Source organism: Pseudochaenichthys georgianus, chromosome 6 (assembly GCF_902827115.2).
Source record: "Pseudochaenichthys georgianus chromosome 6, fPseGeo1.2, whole genome shotgun sequence".
Lineage (NCBI taxonomy): Eukaryota > Metazoa > Chordata > Actinopteri > Perciformes > Channichthyidae > Pseudochaenichthys > Pseudochaenichthys georgianus.
The window spans coordinates 25,172,354-25,188,311 of NC_047508.1; the positions used below are offsets into that span (position 1 = coordinate 25,172,354).

Consider the following 15,958-nt stretch of genomic DNA (forward strand, 5'->3'; position numbering starts at 1 on the left):
ACATACAGTGAATAAGAAAGATGCAAATATTAGTATAAAGATTGAGTAATGCTGTCGTTCCGTTCAGATTTTTCTCTTTTTTTTAAATCAGTGTTCTTTTGAGAGACTATGTGCCTCCTTTTTCACTAATTGGATTAGGATTATCAATTGTTTAAATCTCACATTAGAGTTAATCAATTTTACCCCATTTTATTAATGTAATTCCTTCAATTAAGCTTTATCTATGCATCTCTCTTCAGTTTTTAACTCCAAGTTTTCTAACACTTATCCTCTCTTTGTGTTTCTACCCTTCATCTCTCCTAATACCCCTCCTTTTTTGCCCATTCCCTCCCTGCAACCCTCCTTCCCTGCCTCTTTCTCTCTCTCTCCCTCTTTTTTTCTCCCAGGCGAGTGATGCACGCTGCACACGGTGTGTGTGTGTGTGTAGTGTGAGCCAGAGCCATCCGTGTGTGTCTGGAGAGAGAGAGAGAGACATAGACTGAGCCCCTAACACGGAGCATGCCTCTGCGTCCGGCAGCCGGCAAACATGAGCCACCCAGCCCTCCACGGCAGGACCAGCGGCAGCAGCACACACACACACACTCACCCACATTCACACACCCTTACACACACACAGCAAACGGCAGCCAGGGGGCCAGCACTGACAGCGGCAGCTCCCGGGAAGAGGACAGCGGCGTTCCCATTCCAGCTTTCTGTCCCGTTGCTGAGCGGAGCCACAGTGCCAGAGCACCCATGGAGGAGCCGACAGGCAACACGGTGGTCATCCGCATTGGAATCCCAGACCTGCAACAGACGGTAAGAGCTCGTTCTGTAGCCACTGTTGAGGAGAGGACGAAAGAGAGGGAGGCTGCCTCTCCCCCTTCCTCTCTGACTGTGTGCTTACTACCTCTCTTCTGTGTGCTCTCAGGATATCGCTTTGTTTCTGCAAAGTATCTTCAGTTGTATCGCTTTATTTTGCCTATTTGCATTTTCCTCTCCTTTTACTTCTTCCTACACGTCTTTTTTTTTGTCTATGCACACTTAGTGGCTGTATTTGCTCTCTGGCTTTTGGGGTTCCACTCCTCCCCGCCTTCTTCCCTGATGTGGCGCTAATAAATCTACCTCTTCATTAACTGGGTTCCAGCTGACTTTGACAACTAGCCACTTAGGGGGAGAGCAGGAGAGGAAGGGAGAAAGGGAAGGAATGAGGGAGGGAGGAAGGAGAGAGAAAAGGCATCAGGGATCAAGAAGGCTCTAAGAGGCGATTGTAAATCCACACTAAAACACAAAGTAGAGAATCAAGATAGCTATACCTGAACTGTACAACTTTACCTTCACCTCCCTCTCTCTGTGTTTGCTTTGTGCGCAGAGAGAATAGAGATTCAAGCATACATTCTTCTTAATGCAAGCTTCACGCAGGAGTTTCCCTGAAGACCTAGTCTGGGGTTTTGTAGTATTGCAACCACATAAAAATGCAGAACTAGTACTCTGAGTTTGATCCTTTTATTCCTTTATCTTCCCATATCAACAAACAGTCTAAGGGGTTTCTTCTTTTGTATATACATTTACTGCAGAGGGTGGTATGGAATAGGGCGAATGTCACGATCCAAAATAAGTTAATTTTATTCATTGAGCTGTGCAATTGTAATTGAAATGGATTCAGCAACAGCCACATTGACATCTACTACAGAAACGGTTCTAGTAGTGATTATTGTAGCTCTCTTGAAGTTAGTCATTCATGATTTACTTCAAAGCATGGACAATATTCCAATTAAAATAACCATAAGTCACAGGTTGAAATGATTTTGAACAGAAAGTGACTGCCTGTAATTGCACACAAATGCAGAGAGAAAGCAACACTTTAGCGTTCACTGACTTGATAATAGAAAATAAAGTGGTGTCTATCTGTCCCTGTAGCACACATAAGATCACACGTTTAGAGATACCATGTGATGTTTACTATGTAACCAAACACCACACAATCTGTTATTACTAATGTTCCTCTGTGTCTCTTGCTTTTACATTTCAACTAAAGACTCAGCTATTGGTTAAGCAAAATGCAGATTAAACATTAACAGCCTGTCACTGCAGTCTTGTGCTCAGGCACTTTCTAGGTGCTTTAGTTTAGATTAGAGTGTCCTTTTGATTCTTTCTCCAGACATTGATCGCAAAGGCAAGTTAAGCAGTTTTTGTGTTATTGTTGATTACCTCATTGTTGTTGGCTTCTTGGCTGAAATGACCCATTGAATCTAAGTGAGGCCCCGGCATTTCACGCTATGAATAAAGACAGGAAATAAAAGGAGTGCAGTTGAAAAGAAGCAGAGAATTCCCCATAGGTGCTGCAGAATCGCCGCCTGTGAACAAAAACATCTTTCAGTTGGGTTCAAACGCACGCACGCACGCACGCACGCACACACGTGCACACACAGACACACACACACACACAGACACACACACACACACACACACACACACACACACACACACACACACACACACACACACACACACACACACACACACACACACACACACACACACACACACACACACACACACACACACACACACACACACACACACACACACACACACACACACACACACACACAAGCATGATCAAGTCATATAGACACATCTAATAATGTACTTTTTGCATGCACACAAAAGCACACATGTCCTTAAATTCTAATCCCAGTGCAAAGGGACTTCTCTTAATGTGCTTATGCAATAGAAAGATGCTCAAAAGATGATTAGTTTCTCTCAAGGAGTCACATTAAATCCAACACTTGCAGCGTGACATATACACAAACAGCAAGAGATCCTGAAAGTCTGACAGGCAAATATAGAGGCAGATGACAGATGGGCCGACTGGCAGTTTGAATCTTTGCTAGAGCAGTCAAAAGAGACTTGTGTGTACTTTGAGTGAGCATGGGATTACACTAGAATAGTCCGCCCAAAGTTGGATTACGCACCTCCTGCTGTGTTTCAAGCCTGGATCAGGAGACTGAAGCAACAAGCAAAGAATACACGAGGCTGCACTTTTCCTTGTCAGGAGGAGAGGAGGAAGGCACCATGTGGTGTAGTGCTATCTTGAGTCTAAAATGACTTGATCCACACACTTCCTTCCCTGGTACCTGGCCTGTTATGTCCAATTTTTATACGAGATGATTGACTTAAATATATATGTTTTAGGTATATTTGTGAAGAATTCTACCATATGAATTGTTGTGCATCATATCTTTATTGGAAATATATGATATATTTATTTATTATGATTATTTTCCGGTTTGTGTTGAATGTATTGGTCTTAGTGTTTGGTGGGAGGCTGAAGTGACTGAATCAGTGGTGATATAAATATGAAGTGTTAGATTTGGTATTAAAAAAGTTGTGTGTTTTGGTTAGCACATTTTGTCAATTCGCTTTCTGATAAGAAGTTTTCCTAAGTAGGCATACCTATTAGTTAACGGAAAATAGAATGGACTTTTGTGATTAAGCTTATGATTTTGACGAAGCCAAGTCCATTATCACATACTGTATAGGAATTGCTCAGTACTGTGTCTTGGCAGTGGGAGACCATTAAGCTGTGGATTAGCAATGGATCCCACCATTTGTTCACTCAGACTGCAGATTATTTGCGAAGATTTAACTTTTTTTTTGGGATCACAGGTATCATTTGTCAGTTATCACGTCCAACTCCACCTGAACTCACAAAGAGACAGCTTCCCAATACTGCTAATGGATGTCATTGATCTCTCAACAGAGAGGGAGACACTGAAATAAATAATCTGCCCCACTACTGTCTACCTGTGTTCATCCTTATTCTCCATGTTCTTGTCTTGTTGCCCCTTTTAGTGCATGCTGTCTCTCTATTAATCCACAGAACTGCTGTCAACAGTATAACGGTGAGGTGATGATTATGTTATAAAATAAAACAAAATCATAAAATGAAAAAATAAAAATCCCCTTTCCTCATCTAGCCAGGTATGTGTCCTCACGGCTGGGTTCTCTAGCTCAGGATTATAAATGTAGGGCTCTGCACATTATATTCAATGCATGGAGAACCGTTTGATGGTGTGGATGTGCAAGTCTCTGATCCTCTACTATTTTCATCTTTATTATTCCTATTCGACCTATTTAGGGTGTCTTATTGAGAGAAATCAAAATGGATGGCTTTGAGTGCCCAGTCTACTATATACAGATTTGTTCTTTTCACATTTCTCACATAATGGGTTTTGCTATTCAGTAAATGTTGTTCCCGGATTGTATACCCTAATCGGTGTTTTAAACTTTCTCAATGGCTGCAACTTTGGTTTTGTCTAGTTCAGTAAGTCTGACCCTTTTTAGTCTTTGGTAGGATATTTGGTTATCTGCCACCTCATCTGTCTGCCATGTTCCCAGGTGATTGGTTTCCTGAGGTTCCTCCTCTTCCCTTATTGCTGGCGTTCTTCCTATCTGCTGCTGTTTGGAGATATGCTCCCAGCTGTTTATTTTCAGGAGCTGATATACTCGTGGATGCTTAATGTGTCATTCAGGACACTAGCCTTGACACTTACTGTACTAAGCCCTTTACTCTCTAGCTGGCAAACTGTCTCTTGAAACTGGTTTTGGATGAAATTATCTGTGTAGTGTGACAAGTTCCCTTTACAAGGAGAAGACTAAGATGTGTAATGTTATAGGTATTTAGAAGGCCCTTTGATATTGTGTTGCACAGTTTTCAGACTTTTCACCCTTTTATAAGTAAAGATACTTAACAAAATGAATTAAAAAAGTTGCATTGGTGCATCTACAAGTCAGTGGGTGTGTGCAGCACATTGCTTTGATTCCCAGCAAGTATAGGGGGCATGCCTAGGGTTGGGCGATATTGAATTTCCCCGCTGACGATATTGCTCATAGAAAAACAATGACATTTCAAATATAGGTCCCAAAAAAGTATTAGATGTGTTGCTATAACCGATCAACCAGTGGCTGAGCAAATCATAGCTGAAACAGGTTGTTTTACAATGGTTAAATCAATGTAAGGTGAAAGATTATGCTTGATTACAAGATTTATAAAAAATAAATGTAGGCTTTGCATGGGAACCTCGTTTCACTATCAGTATTGAGATTTTCAGGCAGGTGTCGTATCAAAGTCATTTATTGTATAATTACAACAATATTTTTCTATCAACTTTATACTAGTCTTACGGGGAGTGGGAATGCTTAAGAACATGTAGCCAAGATAAACTAAACCTAAATTAAAAGGTAACTTTATTTTGTACTTATTCCATCAATCCGATTTCAGTGTCTGAAAAAAACGTCTAGTATCTTCTACTATTTAACTACACCAATGATGACTGTTTCCTGCCCGTGGATAATGTACTGGTCTGTTTTCAGGTGTGTAGTCCATTGAGCATGTGCTGTTTGTGATGATTGTTTCTCCAACATGCTCTTTCAGTAGTCTTCTGCCTCAGATCTGGGACTGCTCTTGCTACCTTACTGCACTGCAGATAGTTTAGCACTATAGATAGTTGCTTTTTGTGACCAGAGCATGAATCATTTTGGCCTGTGATTCTCTGCTGTGTTTCCTTAGTCTGGTTGTTAGCATTGTAAACCTTCTTACAATAAGTCTCTAGGGCCTCAGTTATGGACATGCCATTGTATTTCTTCAGTTGCCAGGACAGTTCTTGATCGTTAAACTTTAAGTCTGCCAAGGCTAACACTGGTCATATGTTGCTTCCTGATCTTATTGCTGACATTTTTTGTTGCGGGGTACAGTGGACATTTACTCGGTATTCATATATACAACAGCTTTATTTAAATACTTTTAGAGATGGTCTGTTTACAGTATATCTCTCTGGATTCTGTCATAGTAGCATTATAGCAGATTTACTTTGTTTTCCTTCTGTTGTTGTTTAATCTTTTTTCTAATTACTTTGACACTGTCTTTCTTGACCTTTTGTGTTTGTTAATGTTTGTCTTGGGTTCTTGTGTTTTTATATCTGTCTGCCTATTGTTCCTATCTAAGTACATTCATAGGTTTCATGATTCATATGTTTTATATGGATCATGTCTCATTATTTGCTGCTTCAATTAATAATTTTCTATCATTCTTTTTGCCTCTTTCTCTGTGCTTCCTGTATGTTTTGCCTTTTTCTCCGCTGTCTTTCTTCCACACTTCATGTCCTCTCTGCATCTGACTTGAGTCTTACACGCAACGGTGGTTTGACAGTTCTTCCAAAAAAACTCACGTACGCAGAATGACATATGCAATGTGTATCAGTGATTGCTGGGCGTCTGTTTGAAAAGCCTCACACGTTCATATGTTGCTATTTTTAGCTTCATTTACAGTGGCAATAGGGTCAAAAGACGTGGCTAGCATATTCTTAGCTCAATTGGCCCACAACAGCCATAAAGGGAGGTAGCTAGAGTGAGATTTGACCGTAACACCCTTACCCTTTTTCCCATCTCACTTGACAGTCATCCCTCTTCCCCTCCACCTGTCCACCAGGCCCTCCACAAAGAGAGAGGATGCCGAGAGGCGGAACGAGTGGAAACTCGAAAAACTGTAATTTTCTGGCATATCTGGGAGCAAAGCAGGAGTGTTTTTTAAATCAGCAATACCAAACAACCGCTGTTCGTAGAGAGAAGAAAAACGTACCAATGCTATGACTCAATACAGACGAGTTTGATTCACAGTTGTGTCATAGGCCATCTCAATTCATTTCCACATACTGCTGTTAAAAGCTTTTCTTTCTCTAGTGCAGATACTAACGTGCGTTCACACCTGCCTTGTATAGTCCGGTTGAATCGAACCCTGGTGCGTTTAGCCGCTTGGTGCGGTTCATTTGGGTCGGTGTGAACACAATCCGAGACCTCTAGTGAACTAAACAACCGGACTCTGGTCCGCTAAAATAGGTGGTCTCGGAGCGCTTGCTTGCGAACTCTGGAGCGGTTCATTGCTGGTGTGAACGCAGTCCGCACCAAAACATAGGAAGCGTAGTATTTACGTGTCACAAGAACGCGGATGTCTTCAAAATCTTTAGCGAAAGAGTCTTTTAGTCTTTTAGTTAAAGAGTGAAGCAGAATTAAGTGTTGAACAGTGTAGTGTAAAGTAAACATTCTCCGTCAGCTACATAAAAGTAAGAACACCTGTCGTCGGTGAAACGCCCCTCCTTACTGCAGAACGTCTCTCATTATATGTGTTATAATGTTTTTTAACGGACGTTGTCTGATTATTAGGGCTGTCAAACGATTACAATTTTTAATCAGATTAATCACAGCTTAAAAATGAATTAATCATGATTAATCATCATTCGAACTATGTCCAAAATATGCCATGTATTTATGTATATTGTTGTGGGAATGGAAAGATAAATGAAAGAAGGCGGATATATCCATTTAACATACAGTATCTATGTTTATTATAACATTTTTCTGCGTGCCAAAATGAAAAACAACCCACACACCTATCGATCATCAAACCGTGGGGTCTTAATTCATTACGTGTTGATTTCTATCAACGGGGGAGTACTTCAGGAAAGTCGACAGAGGGGGGGCTAGTGGAGTACTTCGTGACCACAGAGTGTGAACTTTGTGATCAGCTGTTTTAGCGCAGTTCTCCGCAGCCGGTTGGCGTAGTTTTGGCACAAGTCCGTTGTACAGACCGACGTTAACAGCTCTCTGTCTGTGCACTCCGTGTGCACCGACTCTGTCGTAGGGTGATCTAACCGCCTTCTGGAAAAGCTTCACAAGTACGTCGGTACGCAAATGCGCTGTGTGACACAAGTGACGGTACGCATTTCAGATTACGCACATAATCTGTGTACCAGTTATGTGCACCCCCGTACTACAGCAAAAGCAGAGCCATAGAGAGATAATTAGTTATATTAGTTAGATATTAGTATCTCTAGGGCACAGGCAATACATGTTCAGTGTCTATTCTTTGTATATTTACTAAGCAAAAGTATTCTCCGTCGGGACTTCCTGCAACAACACCACGCCGTTATCAAAGATGTTCTATTGAGAAGACGATCACTACGTGACAAAAGTTTTCAAAACCGTGGCTACTGAAATCAATCTTACTGCTGTCTGTGCAATTTACTCCGCACGAGTTGGCAGACTTTATTTTGCTTACTTTAACATCATTTTTCATGGTGGGGCTAAGCCATTTCTTGGTATGGGTGTAGCCTACCTCAGCCATACCCTGGCGCTGCCACTGGTGGCACGTATGGGGCGGGCCATTCTGCACATGCGTTAAATGCGTTTAAATATTTTAACGCAATTAATTCAAAAAATTAATTACCGCCGTTAACGCGATAATTTTGATAGCACTACTGATTATATAATCATATGCGCGGGCCGCTAGTGTCTGTTGATCTCCAGATTAACAGCAGCATGAGAATAATCTGCCGAAAGTGCCGATGCTCCATGGCGGAGGCTCCGGTAGAAATGGCCGGGATTTGCGTTTTTACCCCCTTAATGTCTGACCAATGGTTGAACTGCATTTCCGTGCACATGACTTGTGTTTAAAGTTTATAGTCCGTTTGAGTTTTGCCAGTGTGAACGCAAACCGAACCTTCTGAAAAATGAAACAATGTAACAAATTGTGGTCTGGGGCCTCATTTATAAAGGGATATACGCTCAAAAAATGGCGTACGCCAGTTTCTACGCAATGTTTCCGATTTATAAAATACTAACTTGACGGGAAAATGTGCGGTCCTCCACGCAAACTCTAACCCATGCGTACGCACTAAGCACAAAAAAGGGAGAGACGAGAAACTGCGACAGAAGGAAGAATGGAGAGAAATATGTGGAAATAATACCATAAATAAAATGTTACCTCAATTCATTTTCACAAATTGATTAAAGCCAATCTTAAAATGATTAAACAAACGCCTGTTTGCGACTCCTCAGTGCACACAAAAACATAACTTGGAGAAATAAATAAATACGGATATGTTATTGAAAACCACCTCGAATATGTTGTGTTAATGTTATGAAATGTTTTCTCATAAATGATGCGGTAAGCAGATGGACAGAATTACGTCTAAACTGATGCTGTTTTGCATTTCAGGTTGTAGATACGAGCATGGTTTTATATACTATCATGTTTAATCGTGTTTTATGCCGTTTGCCAAGACTTGATAAGTCACTCGTAAAACACAGGAGGTATGGAAGCTAAGAACACCTAGGTGGTAAATTGTACAGCTAATATAATGCAACACATTAGTTGTATTTCCTTTAACTGGTGGATATAGGGTTGCTACGGGGGGGGGGGGGGTTGAGACGCACAGGCTGCAGTAGAGACGCTGCGCACAGCTGATCGACAGCTGGAACACAAACCACCAAATACAAAAACATAATTCAGATCCAGTCGTCATGACTCCACATCGGGGGGATTCCCCGATCACTTCTTACAATCTCTCATCAAGGGGGGTGTCTCCTGTCCCCGGTACAAACACACTGCCTGAGGAAGGCTATGTGTATTTATTTTGTCATTAACCTTTTTCGGGCCATTTATTTATTTATTTTGGTGACGATCCGACCTCCATGCTGCTACTCTGGTTCAAACTGCATCCACCAAACAATATGATTTATCTCGACCTCCTCAAAATAACCCAAATCTGACACGGTGTGAGATGTCTTTTTTAGCTGTTCTGTCGTCATATCCTGCTATCTTCTTTATAAAGTCAGTCAAAATGAATGAATGGGCGTTTCTTTGACTATTTATAGGCAAATATGGGCGTTACGTGAAGCCCGCAAAAGCTGCACCGCATTTCGAGTCGGTTGTGATTTATAAAGGGAAACCGGCGTAGGAAGTGCTGTACGCACTTTCCTCGCCGATGCGCAATGTTAGGTGAATCGGAAAATGTCTGGAAATTTCTGTACCTATTTTTTGGATTTCTACTACGTAAGCAACCTTCCCACGTGAATCCTACGCACGCCGTTATAAATGAGGCCCCTGGTGCGCACCAGAAAACAGACTATTAGGTGTGAATGCACTATATTAAAATAATAGCAATTCGAATGTAACAACAGAATAAATGTTCCACATGCATTTGGATACTAATAAATTAAATCATAAAGCAATTAATGTTCACTAACGGATAGCCAATTCTCATTTAAATCTGTGAGTGGTTTATTGATCCGCTCTTCGTTTAGGTTAACTCTATTATATTCCCGCTCCCTGTTGGTCTCAGATGTTAATCCCTCTTTCTTTTCCTCCATCTCCTTCCCTCTGAGTTTAGTCTGAGAGAAAACTGGGAATAGCTGGAGGTATTAATATAGGACCAATCATTCTGAGCTTTTGTTACAGGTCTGCACAGGATATCCATTGTGTCGGTGCAGAGGGGCAAACACTGGAGAGGGCTCTGGATTTCAATATGTGATGTCTTTTTTAGGCATTAGACGGCTGGTGTTGCCTCCACCAAGATATGGAATCATCTCATTGAGTAAGATTTCATGAGACCTAATATTCATTTCATTTCATTTCAAACCTTTATTTATACAGATAAAATCCCATTGAGATCATTGATCTCTTTTCCAAGGGAGACCTGCTCAAGTAGTTCCACATGAAACATAAAAACATAAATAGAACAACAAAAGGACATCATACAGCATCATTTACATAGTTATCCACATAAACAGGTACCAATAGCTTCCGATTGAGTAGCATCCAACCGAGCTTTAAAAACATTTAGTGGCACCAGATTGTTCAGTTTCCATTTAATTTGCAGACTATTCCAAGACAGAGGAGCTGCGCATCTAAAAGCTGTCTTCCCTAAGACAGTCCTAGCAGTTGGCACATTTAATAAAACCACAGCATTCGATCTCAGGCAGTAGCCACTTACAATTCTCCGAGAGATCAGGGAGCAGATATAAGATGGAAGTTTCCCTAACATGGCTTTATATATAAAAATGTACCAGTGACTGAGCCTCCGTACAGTTAGTGAAAGCAAACCAGCCCTTGCATACAGGGTACAGTGATGGGTTAATGCTTTACAGTTTGTCACAAATCTCAGTGCACTGTGATACGCAGCATCTAACTTGACCAGGCAATTGGCAGGTGCATTCATATAGACCAGATCCCCATAGTCCAGCACAGGTAAAAAGGTCACAGTGAATAGCCTTTTCCTGGCCTCAAGCGAGAAACAGGACTTGTTTCTGAAAAAGAACCCTAGCCTAACCCTCAGTTTTTTTAGCAGGTTATTGACATGAAGTTTAAGAGAGAGACAATCATCAAGCCAGATACCAAGGTATTTGTAACAGGCAACAACTTCAAGTTTTGTTCCTTGCGTAGTTCCAATATCTAAAACAGGCTCTGGTGTCTTTTTTGCTTTTGAAAAGAGCATTACCTTGGTTTTATCCACATTTAAAAGAAGCTTTAATTCGGAGAGCTGAGTCTGAATAGTGTTAAAAACAGCCTGTAATTTAACAACAGCCTCCTTAATGGTGGGACCTGCACAATACATCACAGTATCATCCGTATCAAAATGTAAAGTAGCTTCATCCACATTATCACCTACGCTGTTAATATATATGGAGAATAAAAGTGGTCCTAAAACAGAACCTTGTGGTACACCATTAGAAATGTTTAACCACTCAGAAGACAGTCCATCACAATGAACACATTGGGACCTTTCAGAGAGGTAGTTCACAAACCACCCCACTGCAAGGCTGGATATGCCAATACTGAGTAGCCTCTGCTTTAAGATGCGATGATCAACGGTGTCAAACGCTTTGGAAAGGTCAATAAACAGAGCTGCACAACTCTGCTTATTATCTAAAATACTAGTAATGTCATTCACCACTTTCATTGTGGCAGTGATGGTGCTGTGTTTCTTTCTGAAGCCTGACTGATGTTTAGACAGGATGTCATTTGTACATAAAAACTCCTTTACCTGTTCACTCACTAGGCGTTCAAGAACCTTAGCCAGAACTGACAATTTAGAGATTGGCCTATAGTTATTTAAAATAGTTGCCTCCCCTCCTTTCAGTAAAGGCAAGACATAAGCAGACTTCCATACTTTTGGAATTGTATTTGTGCTGAGGGAGAGGTTAAAAAGAGAAGTAAGAGGTGGAGCAATACAATCTGCAGCTATCTTTAAAAAGAAAGGTTCTAAGTTGTCCGGGCCAGCCGGTTTCCTAGGATCTAGCTTAGATAAGGCTTCATGAACAATACCAATAGTTAAAGGAGTAAAACTGAAAGGGTTTTCCAGACCACGTTGTTCAGAGTCACAGACTGTAGTGTTCACAGAAGCAGAGTTAGTCACAGAATCAAACATAGAACCGCAGGACACAAAATGCTCATTAAAGCAATTTAGCATAGTGGCCCTGTCCGATATAGGGCCAGATGCTGTGGTAAGGCACGGAGGTAGCTCATTACGGATCTCACCGGTTGATATCGATTTTATTGCTTTTCAAAATTTCCTAGGATTATTTAGGTTTTCTGTGGTAACTGACAAATAGTACTTCGACTTTGCACTTTTGACATTTGAAGTGAAGCTATTCCTTAGCTGCCTAAAACGCAGCCACTCTACCTCTGAGCCTGATTTCCTAGCCTTTGCCCAGGCCTTGTTTATCTCATGAAGGAGACTGGACAGTTCAGCAGAAAACCAAGGATTGTCTCGTCCCTTTACTCTAAATGTACGCAGGGGTGCATGTCTATCAATGATCTCCATAAAACCAAGATAAAAATAAGACCATGCGGTTTCCACATCAGCACACAGATCGATTTTACCCCAATCAAAATCAAACAGATCATGCACAAAACCCTGCTCCACAAAATGTGTTATGTCTCTCTTGATGATAATGCGAGGTTTAACCTTTTGGACCTTAGTGTCCCTAATTGTGGCTACAACACAGTGATCGCTCAGATCATTTCCAAATACTCCCACAGATGAATATTTACGGGGAACATTAGTTAAAATGAGATCAATTAGGGAGGATTTATTAGGGGACTTAATATGTGGGCGAGTAGGACTGTCCACAATCTGAGTAACATTCAATGAGATACAAAGGTTTTTAAAATCCTCTGACACTGCAGTTAACCAGTTCCAGTTAAAATCTCCAAGTGGCACTATTTCCTTGTAGTCTAGTTGTGATAAAAGATTTGCTAGTGAAGACAAGGAGTCTGTGACAGCTGAGGGGGGTCTGTAACAACTCACTACCATGACCTGTTGACCCTTTGCCACTTCTATATGTATGGCTAAAAATTCAAATTGCTTACTGATCGATTTGGAAACTAATGTGGTTACACTGAACTTATTCTTAACATAAATTGCAACGCCACCACATTTATTAGGCCGGTCGGTACGATACACATTAAAACCATTTAAGGCAATGTCAGAGGCCAAAATAGACTTATTTAGCCATGTTTCAGATAAGACAATGACGTCAGCGTCAGTCGATTTTGCCCAGATACGGACAAAATCTAGTTTACCTAACAGACTGCGCACATTCAAGTGGATGAAACCCAACCCAGACCTAGCTTTAAAATCAGCAGGAGTAGCGATCTGACTATTACTACTGGGCGGACCAGGGTTAGGTTGTACATTTCCTGACAGTAATAACAACAAAAAAACCAGGCATATTTTCCTCTTAAATGACACACATACATTGTCATCTAATTTAGAAACACCGGAAAAGTCTGCGAGAGTGTGATTAGAGCTTAAGAAGCAGTCCTGAAGAACCATCATCGCAGGAAAATAAAAAAGACAAACATATTTTGTCGAGCAGATTGACTGTGACAAGGCAACCGGTAATTGTTTGAGCAACACATCCGAACCTTTGCAGGGGATGCCCACTGCGGGTGGCAGAACAGACCTGAATCCAGTAGTCTTCTCAGAATGACTAGAGATCTTCTCATAGTCCAAAACAGTTAACAGGCACAGTAGAATCACGATATGGGCCATTTTCTCAGACCAGCACAGCATTCGGATAGACGTGCAAGCAGGCCCGAAAAGTGGAGGCGCTCCGTTCTCCTCGCGATATCCCCGGTGCAGAACCTCCTCAGTACAGCAGGATAGGCGAAGCAGGACCAGCTCGAGGCGTAGAGGCGCTCCGGTCTCTCCGCGATATCCCCGTGGTAAAACGTCCTCAGCACCGTAGAGCACGACAGGTGGAGCAGGTGGAGCAGGTGGAGCAGGTGGATACAGGCCTCCGCCACAGCAGGTGTAAAGCAGGCCGCAGCCCGAACGCGTAGCCGCTCCGGTGTTCCGGTTTAACTGGTTCCCCGATCAACAGATGTGGAGGCGTGGCCTTCGACTGAAATACACATTTCGATCGCTTCTTCTGTCATTTACATAAATCTTTTGGTATATTTGGCTGGATAGGAACACTTTGATGCACATTCAGTACCAGTGTGTGAGGTTGTGGTTACGATGGCGATATCCGGACGCGAATAGCGAGGACTACAAAAAGAAAAACGAGTTGACTGGGGATGTCTGTTCAAAACATTGCGAGCTCCAATAAATCATTTAAACCAGCTATTGTTGGCAGACTTATTACTGAATATCGTTCTTAATGTGATACCAAGTCCATCTGAGACCTGTGTACACCTTCAGACAGCCTCCAAGTGAAGCACACATTCTTTACTCAGAGTTTGAAAGCAGCGTGGAGAAGTGTTCAGCTGTGTTAAGCTGTGATCCTCTCAGGTAAACTGTGATTCGCCCAGGGAAAATGGGATCCGCCCAGATTAAACTGTGTTACATCTTCTGTGGCTATCTACCAGCGATCATGTTTAATATGAAAGACACACACATACATCCCTTATAAAAACGGCATTCTGCAGCACTCATCCAGATCAAATGTGACTGTTAACTCGTTTTGCAAAGATAGCAGCAGAAATGTCATTGCTGCATGTGCAGGGATATTTAGACTTTAAAATGCTGATGGGTCATTAATCTTGGTCTCGGCAAACAATATTAGGAATCCTCTATTCAAACTACATAATATTCAGTGTCCATCGACATGAAAATAACAAAAAAGTTCATGCTGGACTCAAACCCGAGTCCCAACAGCAAAAGTCACTCCAGCCCTGCACGTTATGAGTGTACCACGGATCAACACGATACCTTCCAGAGAATTAAAAATAAAATAACAGTGTTCAAAACACTCACGTCAATTACATTACATGACATTGCATTTACCTGACACGTTTATCTAAAGCGACTTACAATAAGTGCATAAGACCAAGAAGATACAAACTTGAAGAAAACAGAATCATATAAGTACATCAGGTTTCATAGAGCCAACACATTTAAAGTGCTACTCAACTGGCTTTAGATAAGCCAGCCCTTTATTAGTATATAAGTGCTTTGTTAATAATTCTAACGTCATTAAATCCTTTACAAACTATTCTTGTTGTCAGTCTTACATTTGTATCATATATCGTTATTAATATGATGTCGAGTCGATTTGATACCCGTTTATACTTGTATAAACTAGGATATCTGATCTTGGTGGGTCTTAATGAGGCTTTATACAGACCTCAGTCAGTAGTATACTATATTATAATATGTATATTATATGGCAGTGTACATACAGTCGCTCACATGATGGTCGGGTTGCATTTTTCTGGAACTTTTTAACAAGGTTAATCTAAAATATTGTAGTGTGGTGGTTCGATACGTCGTGTTGATCCGTGGCGCATTCATAATGTGCAGGGCTGGAGTGACTTTTGCTGTTGGGACTCGGGTTTCAGTCCAGCATGAACTTTTTTGTTATTTTCATGTCGATGGACACTGAATATTATGTAGTTTGAATAGAGGATTCCTAATATTGTTTGCCGAGACCAAGATTAATGACCCATCAGCATTTTAAAGTCTAAATATCCCTGCACATGCAGCAATGAAATGTCTGCTGCTATCTTTGCAAAACGAGTTAACAGTCACATGTGATCTGGATGAGTGCTGCAGAATGCCGTTTTTATAAGGGATGTATGTGTGTGTCTTTCATATTAAACATGATCGCTGGTAGATAGCCACAGAAGATGTAA

At 41.3% G+C, this 15,958-nt stretch overlaps 1 protein-coding gene across 3 annotated transcripts in view; it reads left to right on the forward strand.

Moving 5' to 3' along the window:
* The first annotated feature begins 444 nt into the window (after nt 1-444).
* The window catches only part of shank3a (SH3 and multiple ankyrin repeat domains 3a), a 224,750-nt gene continuing 209,236 nt past the window's right edge, over nt 445-15,958 (forward strand). For all 3 annotated transcript variants that reach the window (XM_034085067.1, XM_034085068.1, XM_071203491.1), the window contains exon 1: nt 445-795. In XM_034085067.1, the coding sequence (XP_033940958.1) occupies nt 499-795 (297 nt within the window). In that variant the 5' untranslated portion in view covers nt 445-498. The remainder of the gene's footprint in view (nt 796-15,958) is intronic.